This window comes from Triticum urartu, chromosome 6A (genome assembly GCF_056163025.1).
Source record: "Triticum urartu cultivar PI428250 chromosome 6A, HENAU_Tu73, whole genome shotgun sequence".
Classification (NCBI taxonomy): domain Eukaryota; kingdom Viridiplantae; phylum Streptophyta; class Magnoliopsida; order Poales; family Poaceae; genus Triticum; species Triticum urartu.
The window spans coordinates 136,690,386-136,711,636 of NC_141878.1; the positions used below are offsets into that span (position 1 = coordinate 136,690,386).

The 21,251-nt window shown below is 42.7% G+C and overlaps 1 protein-coding gene across 1 annotated transcript; it reads right to left on the bottom strand.

The window, feature by feature from the left end:
* Nucleotides 1–14,443: 14,443 nt before the first annotated feature.
* On the bottom strand, nucleotides 14,444–21,037 carry LOC147964473 (uncharacterized). The gene is made up of 4 exons (XM_087529996.1): nucleotides 20,932–21,037; nucleotides 20,334–20,850; nucleotides 19,026–20,243; nucleotides 14,444–14,804 (listed from the first exon to the last, which is right to left on the bottom strand). The coding sequence occupies exons 1-4, from the start codon at nucleotides 21,035–21,037 to the stop codon at nucleotides 14,444–14,446; spliced, it is 2,202 nt and encodes a 733-aa protein (XP_087386122.1).
* Nucleotides 21,038–21,251: the final 214 nt, after the last annotated feature.

Here is a 21,251-nt window from a genome sequence, read left to right on the forward strand (position 1 = left end):
ACCAGCTCTCAAGGTGAGAAAGGGCAAAGCACGGTACCGAAGAGGCTAGCAATGATGGAAAGGCGAGAGTGCATATAATCCATGGACTCAACATTAGTCATAAAGAACTCACATACTTATTGCAAAAATCTACAAATCATCAAAAACCAAGTATTATGCGCATGCTCCTAGGGGGATAGATTGGTTGGACAAGACCATCGGTCGTCCCCGACCGCCACTCGTAAGGAAGACAATCAAAGAACACCTCATGTTTCAAATTTGTTACACAACGGTTACCATACGTGCATGCTATGGGACATGCAAACTTCAACACAAGTATTTCTCAAATTCACAACTACTCAACTAGCACAACTCTAATATCACCATATTTATATCTCAAAACAATTATCAAGTATCAAACTTCTCATAGTATTCAATGCACCTTTTTATGAAAGTTTTTATTATACCAATCTTGGATGCCTATCATATTTGGACTAATTTCATAACCAAAGCAAATTACCATGCTGTTCTAAAGGACTCTCAAAATGGTATAAGTGAAGCATGAGAGATCAATAATTTTTATAAAATAAAACCACCACCGTGCTCTAAAAAGATGTAAGTGAAGCACTAGAGCAAAATTATCTAGCTCAAAAGATATAAGTGAAGCTCATAGAGTATTCTAATAAATTCCGATTCATGTGTGTCTCTACCAGAAGGTGTGTACATCAAGGATAATTGTGGTAAACTAAAAATCAAAGACTCAAATCGTACAAGACGCTCCAAGCAAAACACATATCATGTGGTGAACAAAAATATAGCCTCAAGTAAAGTTACCGATGGACGAAGACGAAAGAGGGGATGCCTTTCGGGGCATCCCCAAGCTTAGGATTTTGGTTGTCCTTGAATTTTACCGTGGGGTGCCTTGGGAATTACCAAGCTTAGGCTCTTTCCACTCCTTATTCCATAATTCATCAAATCTTTACCCAAAACTTGAAAACTTCACAACACAAAACTCAACAGAAAAACTCATGAGCTCCGTTAGTATAAGAAAACAAACCACCACTTAAAGTACTGTAATGAACTCATTCTTTATTTATATTGGTGTTAAACCTACTGTATTCCAACTTCTCTATGGTTCATACTCTCCGATACTAGCCATAGATTCATCAAAATAAGCAAACAACACACGGAAAACAGAATCTGTCGAAAACAGAACAGTCTGTAGTAATCTGTAGGTTTCGAATACTTCTGTAACCCCAAAAATTATGAAATAAATTGCTGGACGTGAGTAATTTGTCTATTAATCATATTAAAAGAGAATCAACCTAATATCACTCTCCAGTAAAAAAATGTCAGCAAATCTCGTGAGCGCTAAAGTTTATGTTTTTTACAGCAAGATCGCAAAAACTTCCCCCATGTCTTCCCAAAGGTTCTACTTGGCACACACATTAATTAAAAGCATAAAACCACATCTAAACAGAATCTAGATGAATTATTTATTACTAAACAGAACAAAAAATCAAGAAACAAAAATAAAATTGGGCTGCCTCCCAAGAAGCGTTATCGTTTAACGCCCCTAGCTAGGCATTGATAATTTCAATGATGCTCACATGAAAGACAAGAATTGAAGCACAAAGAGAGCATCATGAAACACGTGACAACACATCTAAGTATAACATACTTCCTATGCATAGGCATCTTATAGGCAAACAAATTATCATAGCAAGCAAAAACTAGCATATGCAAGGAAGCAGAAAGAAACAATAGCAATCTCAACATAACGAGAGGTAATTTAGTAACATGAAAATTTATACAATCATATTTTCCTTTCTCATAATAATTACATGTGGGATCATAAGCAAATTCAACAAAATAGATATCACATAAAATATTTTTGACATGATCCACATGCATGCAAAGTTAACACTCTTCCAAAATAGTGGGATTAACATTAACTAAAGTCATGACCTCTCCAAACCCACTTTTATCGAAAATTGCATAAGATTGAACAGTCTCCAAATACGTGGGATCTAAAGTTGACACTCTTCCAAACCCACTTTCAATATTTCAAACATTATTATCAATCTTATATTCATCATGGGGCTTAAATAAAATTTCAAGATCAAAAGAAGAATCACCCCAATCATGATCATTGCAACAAATAGTAGTCATAGCAAAACTAGCATCCCGAAGCTTGAGGTTTTGTATATCATTAACACAATTGACATTAAGAGAATTTATAATAACATCATTGCAATCATGGTTTTCATTGAAGGAACTATCAAGTATGGGTGCAATAGCAGCAATCTCATGTTTAACGTAAGGAACTATGGCAAATTCATCTTCATAAATATTGGCATCATGGCCACAAGAATTGCAAGCATCATGTTCATCAAGGGATATTTCAATCGAATCATTGGAATCATAATTATCTATAGATTCATGCATATCATTATTTTCTTCCAAAGCAACGGTCATTCTTTCAATAAATTCTTTGACATAGACATTATGAGCACAGTTTTCATAGCAATATTTAGGTATGTCAAAATTTCTAGATTTGTAGAGAGTAATATCATACTTTTCAATCAAAGAAGCAACTTCATAAGCACCCTTAAAAGCAACAAATCCTTCAATTTGTTTGATATCGTAGTAACTCTAAACACCCTTTGCATAAGAAGATAAGATTTCACTATCATTAAACTCACATAGGTAGGGGAGGTGTTTTTAGGGTTCTTAGAGCAACAAGTAAAATCACAAATTTCACAAGGATTCCAAGCATAACACAACAATCTGTTTATTTGATCCCATAAGAGTCTCCCTTTTCAGAAAAATGGTAACGCACAAGATGAGCATGCTCATCTAAAGATTTCCCATCAACTAGGCTAGTTGGGGTTTCATCACGAGCGCATAAGGATCGAAGATGATCCAAGTAGAACACTTTAAGTGGATCCATATCAATAGATTTTTAGCAAGCAAAGATGCAAGCAAATAGAAGGCACATGGAAACACAAACAAAGATACATACGGGAAGAAGGCAAAGAAAAGGCAAATCTTTTTGAAAATCTTTTTAGAAGTGGGGGAGAGGAAAACAAGAGGAAAATGGCAAATAATGTAATGCGAGGGATAAGAGTTTGTGATGGGTACTTGGTATGTCTTGACTTGTGCGTAGATCTCCCCGACAACGGCGCCAGAAATCCTTCTTGCTACCTCTTGAGCACTGCCTTGGTTTTCCCTTGAAGAGGAAAGGGTGATGCAGCAAAGTAGTGTAAGTATTTCCCTCAGTTTTTGAGAACCAAGGTATCAATCCAGTAGGAGACTACACACAAGTCACCTTGCACCTACACAAACAAATAAGAACCTTTCAACCAACGCGATAAAGGGGTTGTCAATCCCTTCATGGCCACTTGCAAAAGTCAGATCTGATAGAGATAATAAGATAAATATTTTTGGTATTTTTATGATATAGATTGAAAGTAAAGATTGCAAAGTAAAATAGATTGGAAACTTATATGATGAAAGATAGACCCGGGGGCCATAGGTTTCACTAGTGGCTTCTCTCAAGATAGCATAAGTATTACGGAGGGTGAACAAATTACTGTCGAGCAATTGATAGAAAAGTGCATAATTATGAGAATATCTAGGCATGATCATGTATATAGGCATCACGTCCGCGATAAGTAGACCGAAACGATTCTGCATCTACTACTATTACTCCACACATCGACCGCTATCCAGCATGCATCTAGAGTATTAAGTTCATAAGAACAGAGTAATGCATTAGGCAAGATGACATGATGTAGATGGATAAACTCAAGCAATATGATATAAACCCCATCTTTTTATCCTCTATGGCAACAATACAATACGTGCCTTGCTGCCCCTGCCGTCACTGGGAAAGGACACCGCAAGATTGAACCCAAAGCTAAGCACTTCTCCCATTGCAAGAAAGATCAATCTAGTAGGCCAAACCAAACTGATAATTCGAAGAGACTTGCAAAGATAACAAATCATACATTAAAGATTTCAGAGAAGAATCAAATATTGTTCATAGATAATCTTGATCATAAACCCACAATTCATCGGATCTCGACAAACACAACGCAAAAAGAATTACATCGAATAGATCTCCAAGAAGATCGAGGAGAACTTTGTATTGATATCCAAAGAGAAAGAAGAAACCATCTAGATAATAACTATGGACCCGTAGGTCTATGGTAAACTACTCACACATCATCGGAGAGGCTATGGTGTTGATGTAGAAGCCCTCCGTGATTGATTCCCCCTCTGGCGGAGCTCCGGAAAAGGCCCTAAGATGGGATCTCTTGGGTACAGAAGGTTGCGACGATGGAAATAGGGTTTCGTGGTGCTCCTGGATGTTTTTAGGGTATATGGATATATATATATATATATATATATATATAGGAGGAAGAAGTAGGTCGGTGGAGCTGCAAGGGGCCCACGAGGGTGGGGGCGCGCCCAGGGGGCAGGCAAGCCTCCTGCCTCGTGGCCTCCTCGCTTCTTTCTTGACGTCCACTCCAAGTCCCCTGGATCACATTTTTTCCAAAAATAACTCTCTCGATGGTTTCATTCTGTTTGGATTCAGTTTGATATTCCTTTTCTGCGAAACACTGAAATAGTCAAAAAAACAGCAATTTGCACTGGGCCTTGGGTTAGTAGGTTAGTCCCAAAAATAATATAGAAGTGTATAATAAAGCCCATTAAACATCCAAAACAGATAATATAATAGCATGGAACAATCAAAAATTATAGATACGTTGGAGACGCATCATCGCGCTACCTACCACTTGTTTATTATGCCTCCCAAATTGTCATGATAGCCTCCAACCTTTTCACCCTTCCTAGCAAACCGTTGTTTGGCTATGTTACCACTTTGCTCAGCCCCTCTTATAGTGTTGCTAGTTGCAGGTGCAGTTGCAGGTTGTTCCCTGGTGGGACATGGATATCATGGGATATCCCAATATCTCTTATTTAATTAATGCATCTATATACTTGGTAAAGGGTGGAAGGCTTAGCCTTTTGTTTGGTGTTTTGTTCCACTGTTGCCGCCTTAGTTTCTGTCATTCCGGTGTTATGTTCCTTGATTTTTGCGTCCCTAACACGATGAGGGTTTATGGGCCCCTCTTGACAGTTCGCTTTGAATAAAACTCTTCCAGCAAGGCCCGACATTCGATTTACCATTTGCTCAACATAATAACTAAACGTGTTAATAAATTTGACGCATAGGGAGTTAGCGCTACCCGAGGTTCGTTATTCAACATAATACAGGGGCCAGCGCTGATGGTGTTGGTCCCAAATGGGCAGCCCACGGGGCCACCTCAAGGAAACTCGAGGGCTGGTTTTACTTGTAGCTTGACCCATCCGATCGTGGCCTGAGACGAGATACACGTGGCTACTATCATGGTGTCGGCACGTTGAGAGGTCTTGCTGGATTTGTTTTACCATTGTTGAAATGTCTTGTGCACCGGGATTTTGAGTCTGATCGGAGGGTCCCGCAATGGAGGATTGTCTCCGCGGATCATGAGCTTGTAATGGGCTAAGTTGGGACACCCCTACAGGGTTTAAACTTTCGAGAGCCGTGCCCGTGGTTATGTGGAAGATGGGAATTTGTTAATGTCCGGTTGTAGTGGACTTGAACTAAACCCAAATAAAACACACCAACCGCGTGCGTAACTGTGACAGTCTCTTTTCGACGAGGTTTTGGAGGAGAACACAGTGGGGTTATGTTTGACTCGTAAGTAGTTCAAGATCACTCCTTGATCATTACTAGTTTGCGAACGTTGCGTAGTTCCTCGTCTTATTCTTGTACTTGTAAGTTAGCCACCATATAGTGTTTAGTCGCTTGCTGCAACCTCACCACTTATCCATTCCATAGCCATTAAGCTTTGCTAGTCTTGGTACCCATGGTAATGGGATTGCTGAGTCCTCATGGCTCACAGATTACTACAACAACAATTGCAGGTATAGGTAAAGCGATGATCTGACGCGAGTGCGATGCTTGCTTGTTTGGAGTTCTTCTTCTACTTCTTCGATCAAGGGATAGGTTCCGGGTCGGGGAGCCTGGGATTAGCAGGGTGGATGTCGTTCTTATTTTTCGTTTGATTTCATCCATAGTCGGATCCTGCTCTTCGGTATGATGTTTGCTATGTGTTGATGAACTGTTGTATTCATGTTGTAGCTTGTGGCTAGTGTAAGACTTTATCTTGTATTATCATCTATTCAGTACATGGTATGTTGTAATGATATCTACCTTGCTATGTGCTCGAAATGCGATTGTGCCTCGATCATGAATTCATCACGTGATTGGGATAGAATCACATCTTGGGCGCTACAGCAAATAAAAGAGAAAAGCAAAAACGAGAAAAACTGTTTACACGGGAAAGCTCCCAACAAACAAAAGAAGAACAAGAAAATATTTTTGGATTTTCTTTTTTTAGTATTACAACTAAGCATGCATAGAAAGTAAATTAACTACAACTAATTTTTTTTGTTTTTTCTAAAGTTTTTCAAACACACAAGAAGAAAGCAAGAAAATAAATTTAAGCATGGATAATACAATGAAAAAGTGTGGACACCGACAAATGAAATAAGTGAACATGAATGTAATGTCGGTGGGAAACATGTACTCCCTCAAGCTTAGGCTTTTGGCCTAACTTGGTAATCAATCAGAAGCCTGGATAGTAGTTGGAGTGGTAGCTCATAGAGGCTCTTGGTGCGGATGCTTCAGTGTGTCGTGCAGCCACAACCGCCGCGTTGTGAGCTCGGGCCTTGCTCTCAAGAACAAAATATCTTCCCCTGCTGTGATGATCAAGGAGAGAAGGAGCAGGCAAATATCTGTGCACAACAGATGTTTGGTTAAACAACAAGTATATGTGAAATTATGAATATCTCATTTAAGGATCTTATGATTTTTCATAGCATCAAAGTCTAAATACTCTGTGGGTAGGATAGGGTCAAAGGACAAAGGTGAAACACCCAACTCTATTGCTAAACGCGTGCCATAAATTCCACCATAGAAAAAGCCACTGTTAGCGTTGTGTTGTAACCTACCTGCAACAATCGCCCCAAGATTATAACTCCTTTCACCGGTGAGAGCAGTGCATATGAGGCTCAAGTCTGGAGCACAAAGTGTACTACAATCTTGCTTGCCTACTATACATTTCCCGTTAAATAATGCAAAGTACTGAACGATAGGAAAACGAATGCTCTTTATTCTGCCTTGTGTCACTCCCCTCGTCTCACTGTAGCAAAGACTAGTAAAAAATGATTAGTACTCAGCCCTTGGCAATTCGTCAAGCGAACCCCAGAATGGGAGTTTGTAGTGGTGATCAAAACTCTCTAGTGATATGGTAAATGGATTTTCATAAAGCTTAAATGACACCCTAGACTCACGGGGATGGAATTTAAATCCTTTGACAAATGATTCGGTAAGAGTGTGCCGTTGCTCGCACTTATCTAAAATGTAGGGACCGAGACACATATTGCTCAAATTCCTCCTTAATGCCCACACGCATCATATAATCATCGCAAGGCCATAAGCATGTTTTGGTGGCTGCATCTCGAATGGAACTTTCACTTGGCTCGACATAAGACAGACGAGCGGAGTTGTCACTAGAAGATGCCCCTGAGGATCTCCTCCTCGAAGAACTCCTTCCAAATAGGTTCATCATGTTCGCGTATAATTCTCTGAAAAATTTTGAGTGACAAAAATTTATCAACAAAACTTTATAAGATTGATAGCAACTACTCATAGGGATACATAAAGGCCATAGCAAGCATTCAAACTACTTAGAACTCTAAGAATTCAACATGCAAGCTCATCTACAGCAGCACCAAGAGTAGCTAATTATTCAAAATATATACCACTAAAACGAAAACTAATTGGTCAAACGGTGGAGTCACATACCAAGCAACAATCCCCCGAAACAGTTTCGAAAATGGAGCTTCGAGCAAAGAGATCAAAATCCGCGGGTTTGAGAGCAAGAACACGGGAGAGAGAGCAATGGAGAATTTTTTCTGGAGGTAAGTGATGATGTGGTGTGAAGAAATAAGTGAGGGGACCCACGTGGGGACCACAACCCACCAGGGCGTACCTGGAGGTCCTGGCATGCCCAGGTGGGTTGTGCCCACCTCGTGCACCTCCCTCTGATATTATTTGCACCAGAAATTCTTAAATAATCAGAAAAAATGTATTAAATTTTTAGAGCATTCTGAGAACTTATATTTTTGGGTCATTTTTTATTGCACGGGAAATTCAGAAAACAAAAAGAACATGGCATTTTATTTTATTTAACTAATAAAAACAGAAAACAAAAAGTAGGGAGAGAAGGTAGTGCTTACTAAATTCATCAACTTCATACCTGTCAAAAATGATCTATTAATAATGTTGATCACGTCTTATTAACAACCACTTTCGATTAGCATGAAACCGAAGAACTATCGTAAATCACTAAGTTACCTCAACGGGGATATGAATGTCCCCAACAATAAGCATTTCATATGTCTTTTTGACAGTAGGTAGAGGTATTTGAAAACTTCCAATAGTGATTGTCGGAGATTTTTCAATAACATTAATACCATTCACTACGAATTGTTTCTTCGGAAAGTTCACCGTATGCTCATTACCATTGATATGAAAAGTGACCTTGCTTTTATTGCAATCAATAACAGCCCCTGGTGTATTCAAGAAGGGTCTACCAAGGATAATCGACATGTTGTCGTCCTCAGGCATCTCAAGTATAACAAAGTCAGTTAAAATAGTAACATTAGCAACAACAACGGGCACATCCTCACAAATACTGATAGGTATGGTAGTTGATTTATCAGCCATTTGCAAAGATATTTCAATAGGTGTGAGTTCATTCAAATCAAGTCTTTTATATAAAGAGAAAGGATAACACTAACACCAGCTCCTAAATCACATAAAGCAGTTTTCACATAATTCTTTTTGATAGAGCAAGGTATAGTTGGCATTCTCGGATCTCCAAGTTTTTTGGGTACTCCATCTTTAAAAGTAGAATTAGCAAGCATAGTGGAGATTTCAGCTTCCGGTATTTTTCTCTTATTGGTGATGATGTCTTTCATGTACTTTGCATAAGGAGGCATTTTCAAGATATCAGTCAAGCGAGTACACAAAAAGACTGGCCTCAGCATTTCAGCAAAGCGTTCAAATTCTTCATGATCTTTCTTTTTAGTTGACTTATATGGAAAGGGCATTGGTTTTTGAACCCACGGTTCTCTTTCTTTACCATGTTTTCTAGCAATGAAGTCTCTTTTATCATATCTTGTATTCTTAGGTTGTGGGTTATCAAGATCAACAGGTGGTTCTATCTCAACATCATTGTCTGGTTCTTTATTATTTGTTTGAGTGTCTTCATGAACCTCATCATTATCTTTTTTCATCGTCAGAAGCTGAGTGTTCATTACCAGACTGAGTTTCAGCATCGGAGATAGAAGTTTCATTATCATTATCAGGAGGTTTTTCTATTTCGGGTTCACTAGAAGCATTCAAAGTCCTATCATTTTTCTTATTCTTTTTCTTTCTAGGACTAGGTGCATCAGTGTTAACTCTTTGTGAATCTTGTTCTGTTCTTTTTGGGTGTCCCTCAGGATAGAGTGGTTCCTGAGTCATTTTACCTCCTCTAGTTGCAACTCTAACAGCAAAGTCATGTATATTATTATTCATTTCATCAAGCAACACTCTTTGAGATTTAGCAGCTTGTTATAACTGAGTTTGAACCATAGAAGCATGATTTCCAACACCTCTAACATCATTTGAGATTATAAATAACAAGTCACTCAAGCGAGCAATCATATCAGAATTGTATTTCAATTGTTTCATAACATTTGCATTGAAGTGATCTTGTTTTCTAATATAGTTTTCAAACTCATAAAGGCATTGGGTAGGGTGCATATTGTGAGGATTGTGATCATCATTGAACTTCATTAGAGAATTTACCTCTACCACCTTAGGAAGTGGTGGTGTATTAAGCCCATGTATTTCTTCAATAGGAGGTAAATTTTTAACATCCTCAAGTTTAATACCTTTTTCCTTCATAGATTTCTTTGCCTCTTGCATATCTTTAGGACTGAGATATAATATACCCCTCTTCTTCAGAGTGGGTTTAGGCGGTGGTTCAGGAATAGTACAATCATGATAATTTTTCAATATATTATTCAATAATTCTTTAGGTTGTCCAACAATTTGTTCCCTGAAAACACAACCAACACAACTATCTAGGAAGTCCCTAGAAGCATCGGTTAGTCCATTGTAGAAGATATCAAGTATTTCATTTTTCTTAAGAGGATGATCAGGCAAAGCATTAAGTAACTGACAAAGCCTCCTCCAAGCTTGTGGGAGAATCTCTTCTTTAATTTGAACAAATTTAAATATTTCCTGTAAAGCAGCTTGTTTCTTATGAGCTGGGAAATATTTTTCAGAGAAGTAATAAATCATATCCTGGGGACCACGCAGACAACCAGGAGCAAGAGTATTGTACCAAGATTTAGCATCACCCTTTAATGAGAAAGGAAATAATTTTACAATATAGTAATAGCGAGTTTTCTCATCATGAGTAAAAAGGGTGGCTATGTCATTCAATTTGGTAAGATGTGCCACAACAGTTTCAATTTCTTAACCATGGAAAGGATCGGATTCAAGCAAAGTAATTAACTCTGGGTTGACAGAGAATTCATAATCCTTATCATCAATAAAGATAAGTGAAGTAGCAAACTTAGGATCATATTTCATTCTAGCATTCAGAGATTTTTCTTTATACTTGCATAATAATTTCTCTAGATCATCTCTATCCTTACAAGCAAGAATATCTCTAGTTGTCTCCTCATTCATAACATACCCTTCTGGTACCTTAGGCAATTCATATCTAGGAGGGCTAGTTCTAGCAGGTGTTTCAGTTTCAAGTTCATCATCAGATTCAACAACATCATGTTGTATTACTTTAGCAATTTGTTCATCAAGAAAGTCACCAAGTGGCACATCAACATTATCAAGCAAGGTACTAGCATCATCATAAGCATTATCCATAGCAGAAGTAGCATCCTCAATAACTTGCGACATATCAGAATTGATAGCATGTGGTGGTGTTGCAAGTTTACTTATAACAAAAGGTGAATCTAAAGCAGAACTGGATGGCAGTTCCTTACCTCCCCTCGTCTTTGAGGGAAAAATCTTAGTCTTAGCATCCTTCAAATTCTTCATAGTGATAATAATCCCAAGTGACTCGACAAATATAGCTATGCTCCCCGGCAACGGTGCCAGAAAAAGGTCTTTATAACCCACTGGTATAGGGGATCGCAACAGTTTTCGAGGGTAGAGTATTCAACCCAAATTTATAGATTCGACACAAGGGGAGCCAATGAATATTTGAAGGTATTAGAAACTGAGTTGTCAATTCAACCACACCTGGAGATTAATTATCTGCAGCAAAGTGATTAGTAGCAAAGTAGTATGATACTTTTGATAATAGTAGCAGCAGCAACGGTAACAATCATAGTGATAGCAGTAGTTTTCTAGCGAGTGCAACTGTAACAATAGCAGTAGTAAGTTAGCAAGAACAATATAGGATAAATTCGTAGGCATTAGATCGGTGACTTCTTGGATGATATTCATCATGAGACAGTTATAACCTAGGGCGATATGTCACTAGCTCCAGTTCATCAATATAATGTAGGCATGTATTCCGTAAATAGTCATACGTGCTTATGAAAAGAACTTGCATGACATATTTTGTCCTACCCTCCCATGGTAGCGGGGTCCTATTGGAAACTAAGGGATATTAAGGCCTCCTTTTAATAGAGAACCGGAACAAAGCATTAACACACGGTGAATACATGAACTCCTCAAACTACGATCATCACCGGGAGTGTTCCCGACTATTGTCACTCCGGGGTTGCTGGATCATAACACGTAGTTGGTGACTATAACTTGCAAGGTCGGATCTAGAACGTGGATATAATGGTGATAACATAAACGGTTCAGATCTGAATTCATGGCACCCGGGCCCAAAGTGACAAGCATTAAGCATGGCAAAGTCATAGCAACATCAATCTTAGAACACAGTGGATACTAGGGATCAGGCCCTAACAAAACTTACTCGATTACATGATGAATCTCATCCAACTCCTCACCGACCAGCGAGCCTACGATGGAATTACTCACTCTCGGTGGGGAGCATCATGGAATTGGTGATGGAGAAGGGTTGGTGATGACGAAGAATGAAGATCCCCCTCTCCGGAGCCCTAAACGGAATACAGATCTGGCCTCCTCATGAAGAACAAGAGGTGACGGTGCTCCGTCTCGTTGTGGGGACCCCGACTCATAAGTCGTGATCACCGAATGCACGTGTACAGTGATCCCAGATATCAATGATCACTGAACACACAAAAGCTGAATAACAAGAGTCTTACATCCATACATATCGCCTTACACAAATTATGACCATTATGGTCAAGCCTTACATAGATAAAGCCATGAGGGCTGAATATCGAATAAACTTAAGCAGCAGAAATATTTCATCGATAAGTAGAACCCATGCCATCTGCCTTAACCCTACAAGCATTCTGACTGGGAAACGTCCTAGTTCGCATGTTCGTCTCCAAAGAACTCTTCTTCGAACTCCTGTTCTTCCATGCCTGGCCAATAAAATAACCAGTGGCAAGCCAATGAGTACTTTGAATGTACTCACAAGCAACCCATGATTGGAACAAGGCACAATAATGCAATGATATAGCACTAAGTAGGTAGTTTGCAGAAGGCTAGTTTTGAGTGCAATGGCATGATCTATCAACCTATAAAGTATACATCATGAGAATACATATATCCGTATGAACAAGTTACAGATATCAACATAAACAGAGTTGGACACCAATCCAACTTGATCATCATGTCAAGTCATATGACTTAACCCATTTAGCTTCATCAACACACACACACACACGCACGTGGTTTGTAAAATTCTGGACGTAGTTTAAGCAGCACCGCCCAACTGTCCTTGACCATGGACACGGCTATTTGAATAGTTTTACACTCTGCAGAGGTTGCACACTTTACCCACAAGACCCGGGGAACTTCCGTGTCATCCACGACCCGCGGTACCTCAAGTACCCAGGGTAAGCACCCGATCACTATCTTTCCCTAGACGACACTAACAAGGAGTCCACTCGTTGTTCCATATCCTCATGATGTACATCATATGAGACACACTCGAGATCGTAACATCCGAGAGGGGACACAACGGCGTATCTGGTGCCCTGTGAAAACAGTAATGGCCACCCTACCTGGGACGACCCCGTCCCAAGTGAGAGCACCAACTCTCCCCTGTCACTAGTAATGAGGGCTCCAAGCTAGTATCGGCCTAGGTAATCAATAATGCGCTTTCCCATACAAGGGTAGAGTGGTTGTGCATGTAAGGTTGGGACAGTCGAAAAATCTTAAATCTAATCCGTTTTTGAAAGCAACACACACACTTGCCTCGGTACACCACTTCGTCATCAAGTGGTTACCCATCTCATTATCTCCTTCGGGCATAAGTGGCACCCAATGGGGTTTTCGAAAAGTCTTTTGAAAATACTTTGCCTCCTTCACCATGCATATTCCCGTCCCTTATTGCGTAGCAACTACTTTAGCATCCTATCTACTCCCACCGGCGTAACCCTAGTAAGAAGGTAGGGTCATGCACAATGCAAGTATCAATGAGGAAGTAACGGTGGCAAACCACCCCATGTGGTCATCACGGTATCATGACTCCGATGCAAGCAATAAAAGTGCTATATGACATGCATAAAAAGGGTTTCATAGACATGGTCAAAGGGCTGCTTGCCTGCCTCAACAAAGTCTTCTAGGTCTTCAAAGTCTTCTGGTCCAACTCCTTCGTCAGCAACGCAAGCTATCGTCGCAAAAATAATAACGAGAAAAACAAGGCAATAATAAAACAGAAAAACCAAAGTGCTCAGAAAAATGTCAACTCATTTTTGTTAAATACTAGGGTGAAAACTAAGAAGGGGAAAATTCCTAGTTTTGGATTTGGAGTCATGGAAACAGTGCTAGGAATTTTAAATGACATGCATAAATGCTCAAATTCAAATTTAAATTTGAACAGTGAAGAAAAGTTGGTTTGATAAGAATGAAAACTGCACCAATAAATAGGTGGGATTATTACAAGAATTTAGGAACTGGAATTATTGCATTTGGATTAATATTTAGTCCAGAGGAATTTTTGGAAAAGTGACAGAAAAAGAAAAGGAAAAAGGGCTCTGTGCCTGCTGGGCCAGAACAGCCGCAGCGCAGCAGGCCCAGCCAGAGAGGCGGCCCAGCGCACTGGTGCACGCGCGCGCCAGGTTTAAACTTGACGGGCGGGGCCCAGGCGTCAGCGATAGAGAGAGGGGCGATGGAGAGGAGAGGCTAACAAGCAGGGCCCGCCTGTCATCCCTAACCCTGCGACAGAGGGCCGACGAGCTCAGCGGCGTCGATGTAGGGCACGACGAGGTCGGGCAAGGGCACGGCTGGACTCAGCGTCGAGTCGCCGTTCGGTTGGAGGTGGTTGCGGTCGCCGGGGTGGCCTGGTTCGCCGGCGACGAGGAGGCACGGCGGAGGAGCTTCGGGCGTCGTCGGTTCCGGCCGTTTCCGGCTGCAAAAGAAGCGGGGGAGAGAGGGGAAATGATCAGGGGTGCTCGGGGGTTCCAGATCGAGGCAGAGGAGGAGAGGGGGAGGCCTGTACCTCACGAACTCTGGCGAGCCGAAGCGGCGGAGCTCGAGCTCGATCTCGAGCTCGGGTGGCTCTTGAGAGGAACTGGGGGTGCAGGGGGATGATTCGGTGCTGCAGAGAGCGAGTGGTGAGGAGAGGAGAGCTCGGGGAGACCCTTAAATAGGCGGGCGACGGTCCACCGAGGACCCGTGCACCGGCGAGCGTGCTGCGGTTGCTATGGGTCACGGGGGCGTGCGTGGGCATGTCTGGGGTGCTTGTGGGGTTGGTCTAGGGCGAGGGGAGAGAAAAGAGGGAAAGCAGGGGGCCAGGGCACCGCGTGTGCAAGCGCGCTCATTGGGGCGCTCGGGCGGCTGGCGTGCTTGCGAGCTGGGGCGAGAGGAGGGAGAAGGAGGAGGGGGCCGACCAGCTGCCGTGTTGCGGACGTCGAGGCATCTCGTCGGGCGCGCTGGGGAGGCCCGAGGTGGCCGGGGGCGGTTGGAAGGGGGCGGCTACAGTGTGGGAGCGCACTATAGCGCACTCCAGAGCTTTCCAAATGGCTGACATGGCCATTTTCTATGCAGTGTGGGCACGGCCAAAGGTGTCTGGTGGTTCTAGGGGGGAGTAAAGAATGGGGGAGGGGCATTGGATGCCCTGGGTGGCCACTGGGGTGAGGAGGGAGGTTGAGGGAGAGAGGGAAATGGGTTGTCCAGAGAGAGATAGTGGGGTTTTACCCCTCCAATAATTGATCTGTGGAATTTCCACTGTTACTGGAGCTGCAAGGGGACTAGGATGGGCTGTGGTAAAACTTTGAGCCCATAGAAATTAGTGGAAGAGGTCAAAAATGGCATTTTGGAAAGGTGTCAGAAGGTGTTTGATAATGGTTTGGGCCAGCAGATGATTTCCAATTGCCATGAGACTCCACAGGGTGAAATGAAACATATAATTAGGGCCTTCCACCAATTTGGAGCTTATTTGGGCAAAGTTGCCAATGCAACTTTTGTAAACCCTAGAAATTAGCAGAAATGAACTTGTGTAGATCTAGTTGAGCAAATCACTTCCCCTTGATGCACCACTTGGTGTAGTGGCCTCATTTGGTCATGTGAACATGCTCACCAAAATTTGGGGTCAAGGGGAGAAAGTTGGTAGTACAAACTTGTTCCAATTTGACTCTGGTCAGAGAGGGTTTTGGGGCATTTTGGTGAGCCAAAATGATCTTGATTGATATGAGGCTTTGCAAGGTGATCACAATATGAATTTGTGACTTGATGGATTTTCCTTGGATTTTTATGAAAATATTTCCTGTAGAAATATTTCAAATCCTTGAAATGGGCAGAAATAGTTTTGGGAGGTTTTGTTCAATATTTTGAACATGACCATGTGTTGAAACTCTTATATATGGAAAATATATGTCCACTGAGTTTCCTTGATTTTTGTCAAATATTTTTGAAACAGTAAAATAATTTTTTCCTATTAAAGACCATTTCCGGCCTTAAGAAAAAGCTTTTAAATAAAATAGGAAAATAACTTCTAAAATTATATTTTTGTGGTTTATGGGAATCCTATATCTAATAGGTTTCAAATATAATCTTTGAAATATTTTTTATACCCCAAATCAAGTACTTGTAGTGCAAACCTCAATTCAGGGGTTTTTGGGAAACTAACTTTTGAAAATACTATTTGGCCAAATTATTTTTGTAAGAAAATACTATATTGCACTATACACATGGCATGATCATTGGGCAGAAGCTTGGAGTAGGGAGATGAAGTACAGAAGGTGGAGTAGTTGACTTTAAAGAGCACTTGAAAATCACAGAGAGAAAACCAACTCCAAAATAAAAAGGCAAATAATGCAAAAGTTTTTGTTGGTCCAAATTTTCATGCTTTACTAGTGCAAATGAAATGTTACAAAATGCAGGGTGTGACAGACCTACCCCCCTTACAAGAATCTCGTCCCCGAGATTCCTAAACTATGCTTTAAAGAGATACGGAAACTCGGATCTATGGTAGTCTTCACGCTCGCAGGTTGCTTCTGCTTTAGTGTGGTTGCTCCATTGGACCTTGAAGTACTTAATGGTGCGTCTTCGAGTGCGTCATTCAGCTTCATCCAAAATGCAGATGGGCCTCTCACGGTAGGTTAGATTAGGCTGAAGGTCAATGGCTTGGTGATCGACGTCCTTATAAAGATCAGGCTTGTCTGGAACTTGGAGACACTTCCGAAGTTGTGACACGTGGAATACGTTGTGCACATCGAATAGTTCAGGTGGTAGTTCCAACTGGTAAGCCACTTCTCCTTGTCGTGCGGTGATCTCGAAGGGGCCGATAAATCTTGGTGCGAGCTTTCCCTTAACGTGGAAACGCTTGGTTCCCTTAAGAGGAGTTACTCGTAGGTATACATGGTCTCCGACTTGGAAGTCTACTTGTCGGCGACGAGTGTCAGCATAGCTCTTCTGTCTCGACTTGGCGGTCTTCAATTGCTCTCTGACTAGCTGAACTTGCTCTTCTGCTTCACGGAGGATATCAGGCCCAAATACTAGTCCTTCTCCGGTTTCTGACCAATTGAGGGGTGTGCGGCACTTCCGTCCGTATAACACCTCAAATGGTGTCATATGAAGGCTTGACTAATAATTGTTGTTGTAGGAGAACTTGGCAAAAGGGAGGCAATCTTCCCACCTAGCTCCATATGCTAAGACACAGGCTCGGAGCATGTCTTCGAGTATCTGATTCACTCATTCTGTCTGACCTTCGGTCTGTGGGTGGAAAGCAGTGTTGAAGGACAACTTGGTCCCCATGGCCTCTTGGAACTTCTTCCAGAACCTTGAGGTAAACTGGGTTCCTCGATCTGACACAAACTCCTTGGGAACACCATGAAGACTTACGATTCTGTTGATGTATAGAGTCGCTAGCTGGTTGCCATCATAGGTAGTCTTCACAGGAATGAAATGGGCTACTTTAGTCAAATGATCGACTATGACCCAGATGGAGTCATGTCCCTTGTTTGACCTAGGTAGTCCAGTGATGAAATCCATTCCGACTTTATCCCATTTCCACTCGGGAACCTTGAGTGGTTGGAGCAATCCAGCAGGTCGATGATATTCAGCTTTAACCCTTTGGCATACATCACACTTTGCAACATAGGTGGCAATCTCCCTTTTCATCCCGTGCCACCAAAATCTTTCCTTCAGGTCGTGATACATCTTGGTCCCTCCAGGATGGATGGAATACAGGGTGTCATGAGCTTCTTGCAAGATCAAGTTCTTGAGCTCAACCTTGTTGGGTACGCAAATTCGATTCCCAAACCACACAATCCCTTGCTCATCCTCTGAGAATCCTGGGGCCTTGCCTGCCTTGATCTTCCTCTTGATGCCTTCAATACTTTTGTGTCCCTTCTAAGCTTCCTTAACGTCATCCATCAGGGTAGGCTTGACTTCGAGGTTGGCCAAGAATCCTGGTGCAACCAGTTCCAACCCGAAGCTTTCAAGTTCTTCATACAAGGCGGGTAGCCTTTCCTTAAGCATAGTATTCAAGGAACAAGCATTCCTGCTTAATGCATCTGCTACCACATTAGCCTTCCTAGGGTGGTATTGAACACTGAGGTCATAATACTTGATCAACTCTAGCCACCTTCTCTGCCTCATGTTCAATTCCTTCTGAGTGAAAATATACTTCAGACTTTTGTGATCCGTGTATATCTCACACCGCTTCCCTAGGAGGTAATGCCGCCATGTCTTCAGGGCATGAACCACTACTGCTAATTCAAGATCGTGAGTAGCATAGTTCTCTTCATGAGGCCGTAGTTTCCTTGAAAGGTAAGCTACGACTCGGCCGCCTTGCATCAGGACACCTCCCAGTCCGGTTCTTGACGCATCACAATATATCACAAATTCCTTGTGTATATCTAGTGTGGCCAGAACTGGGGCGGTGGTCAGTCTCTTCTTCAGCTCCTGGAAGCTTTCTTCGCACTTTGGCGTCCATTCAAACTTCTTGTCCTTCTTCAAGATCTGGGTCATGGGTCGGGCAATGCTTGAGAATCCTTCAACGAACTTGCGGTAATATCCTGCGAGTCCAAGGAAGCTTCTGACTTCCTTCACATTGCTTGGGGATTGCCATTCAGTCACGGCTTTAATCTTAGCGGGATCGACCGACAATCCTTCTTCGGTCAAAACATGACCCAAGAATCCAACTTCACGCAGCCAAAATTCGCGCTTGCTGAACTTGGCATACAGTTGGTGCTCTCGAAGCTTGTCTAGGACCATCCTCAAGTGTTGCTCGTGCTCCTCTTCCGTCTTCGAGAAGACAAGAATGTCATCAATGAAGACAACGACAAACTTGTCCAAATATTCCATGAAGACCTTATTCACGAGATACATGAAGTAAGCTGGGGCATTGGTCAATCCAAAGGACATGACCGTGCACTCATACAGGCCATATCTGGTTACAAATGCCGTCTTCGGAATATCTTGAGGTCCGATTTTCAGCTGGTAGTACCCAGATCTGATGTCGATCTTGGAGAACACCTTGGCCCCATTGAGTTGATCAAACAGATCTTCAATCTTGGGAAGTGGATATTTGTTCTTGATTGTAACTTCATTGAGGGAGCGGTAGTCAATGCACAAGCGGATGTCCTTCTTTGCCACAAACAGAACAGGTGATCCCCAAGGGCTGGCACTAGGGCGGATAAATCCCTTCCTCAACTGCTCTTCTAGTTGCTTCTTCAACTCTGCTAACACTTCCGATCCCATTCTATAAGGCTTCTTATAGATGGGTCCTGCTCTGGGTATGAGCTCGATGATGAACTCAATGTCTCGGTCAGGAGGCATTCCCGGTAGTTCCTCAGGAAAGACATCGGGGTATTCGCATACTACTGGCACTTGCTCCAATCCAACTTCTGACAGACAGTTGACTTGGGCGCCTTGAGCTGGGTTGGGAGCAAACTTAACTTTGACTCCTTGGTCATTGGTCACAGTGACGGTTCGGTTGGCGCAATCTAACAAGCCTTGGTGCTTGATGAGGCAATCCATTCCTAAGATCATATCCAAGCCTTGCGATCTTAAGATGATAAGGTCTGCTAGGAAGTCTACCCCATTAATGACAATCCTGACTCCTTTACATCCTATCTTGGCTCTCATCTCTGCTCCGGGGGTTTGTACCACCATAGGGTTATTCAGGGGTGTAGGGATCATGCCACTTTTTAATGCAAACTCTTGTGTGAAAAATGAATGCGTGGCTCCAGAATCAAACAAGACAGTAGCAGGTGCTGAGTTAACAAGGAACGTACCCAGCACAACGTCCGGGTCTTCCTGGGCTTCTTCTGCAGTGACATGATTCACACGACCCTCGTCGTTGTTGGGCGGGTTGCGGGGAGCTTGGTTCCTTGGTGGCATTCCACGGCCTTGCCCTGGGTTCTGCGCATTGGGGCGCGGGGCGTCAGGCTTCTTGTTGGGGCAATTCTTGGAGTAGTGTCCTGGCTGACCACATCCGAAGAAAGTGACTTGATTGGGGTTGCTGCTCTTGCCGGCATTGTTATTGGGGTTGTTGGAAGCTAGCCTGGGGTTGGCATACTGCTGAGGCTGATAGTTGGTGCGGGGTGCAAGGGCTCTTGGCTGCTGATAGGTTGGCTTGACCGGGGCTGGCTACCACGGGCGAGGCTTCTGGTTGCTGGAGCTACCCTTGCTGATCATCTTGCACTTACGAGTATCGTCCAAAGCACGTCGCTTGTCCTCAAGCATGAGTGCCTTGTTCACCAGATCAGGAAAGGTTGGGCAGTCACAGACAACAAGCGAGTACTGCAGAGTCTGGTTAAGGCCTTCCATGAAGCGCTCCCTTTTGGCAGCATCAGTGCTGACATCCTCAGGAGCATACCTTGAGAGAACACTGAACTTCTGCATGTACTCCTTGACAGTGCTACTTCCTTGCTTCAGGGCTCGGAACTCACGCTTCTTGATGGCCATGATTCCGGAAGGAATGTGGGCCCTGCGGAATTCTGCCTTGAAGTCATTCCAAGTGATGTTTTGCTCAGCATGCATGGCCTTGAATCCATCCCACCAAGCTCTAGCAGTTCCCCCGAGACACTGAGCAGCATACGCCACCTTCTCACGGTCCTCAGTGCACCCGACTAGTTCCAGCAGATCCTCAATGGTGCGGACCCAGTCATCTGCATCCAGGGGTTCAGCAGTCTAGATGAAGGTGGGTGGCACATGCTTCTTGAACTCCACCAACATGGAACGTCCATTGCCGTTTCCCGCCGGCTGGCGATTGACAGCTTGAGCAATCATCTGGAGGGCTGCAGTGTTGGCTTGGCGTTCCTCTCGGAAGGCTTGGAGAAGCTGAGCCATGTCCATGTTTGGAGGTGGTGGCGGTGGTGGAGCTTGTCCTTGGGTTTGGTCCTGACTGGCTCCTGCTCCGTCTTCTTGCTGCTGGGTAGAGGTACCAGTACGTGTTACAACAGGCATCCTATTGGAGCGGTCAAGGTCTCATGATTGGGAAAGATGAGGGAGAGCAATATAGATGGGATGCCTAGTAAGGGGGTCAGTATGACACTAATTATTTTCATGC

Bases quoted from the DNA above. Each gene is read 5' to 3' on its own strand.
- LOC147964473 (XM_087529996.1), bottom strand. From the start codon at position 21,037: ATGGACATGGCTCAGCTTCTCCAAGCCTTCCGAGAGGAACGCCAAGCC. The intron at 20,851-20,931 runs GCAATGGACGTT...CCCTGGATGCAG, and splicing joins TCGCCAGCCGGCGGGAAACG to ATGACTGGGTCCGCACCATT. The intron at 14,805-19,025 runs GTTTGTCGTTGT...CTGCACCCCCAG, and splicing joins TTCATGGAATATTTGGACAA to TTCCTCTCAAGAGCCACCCG.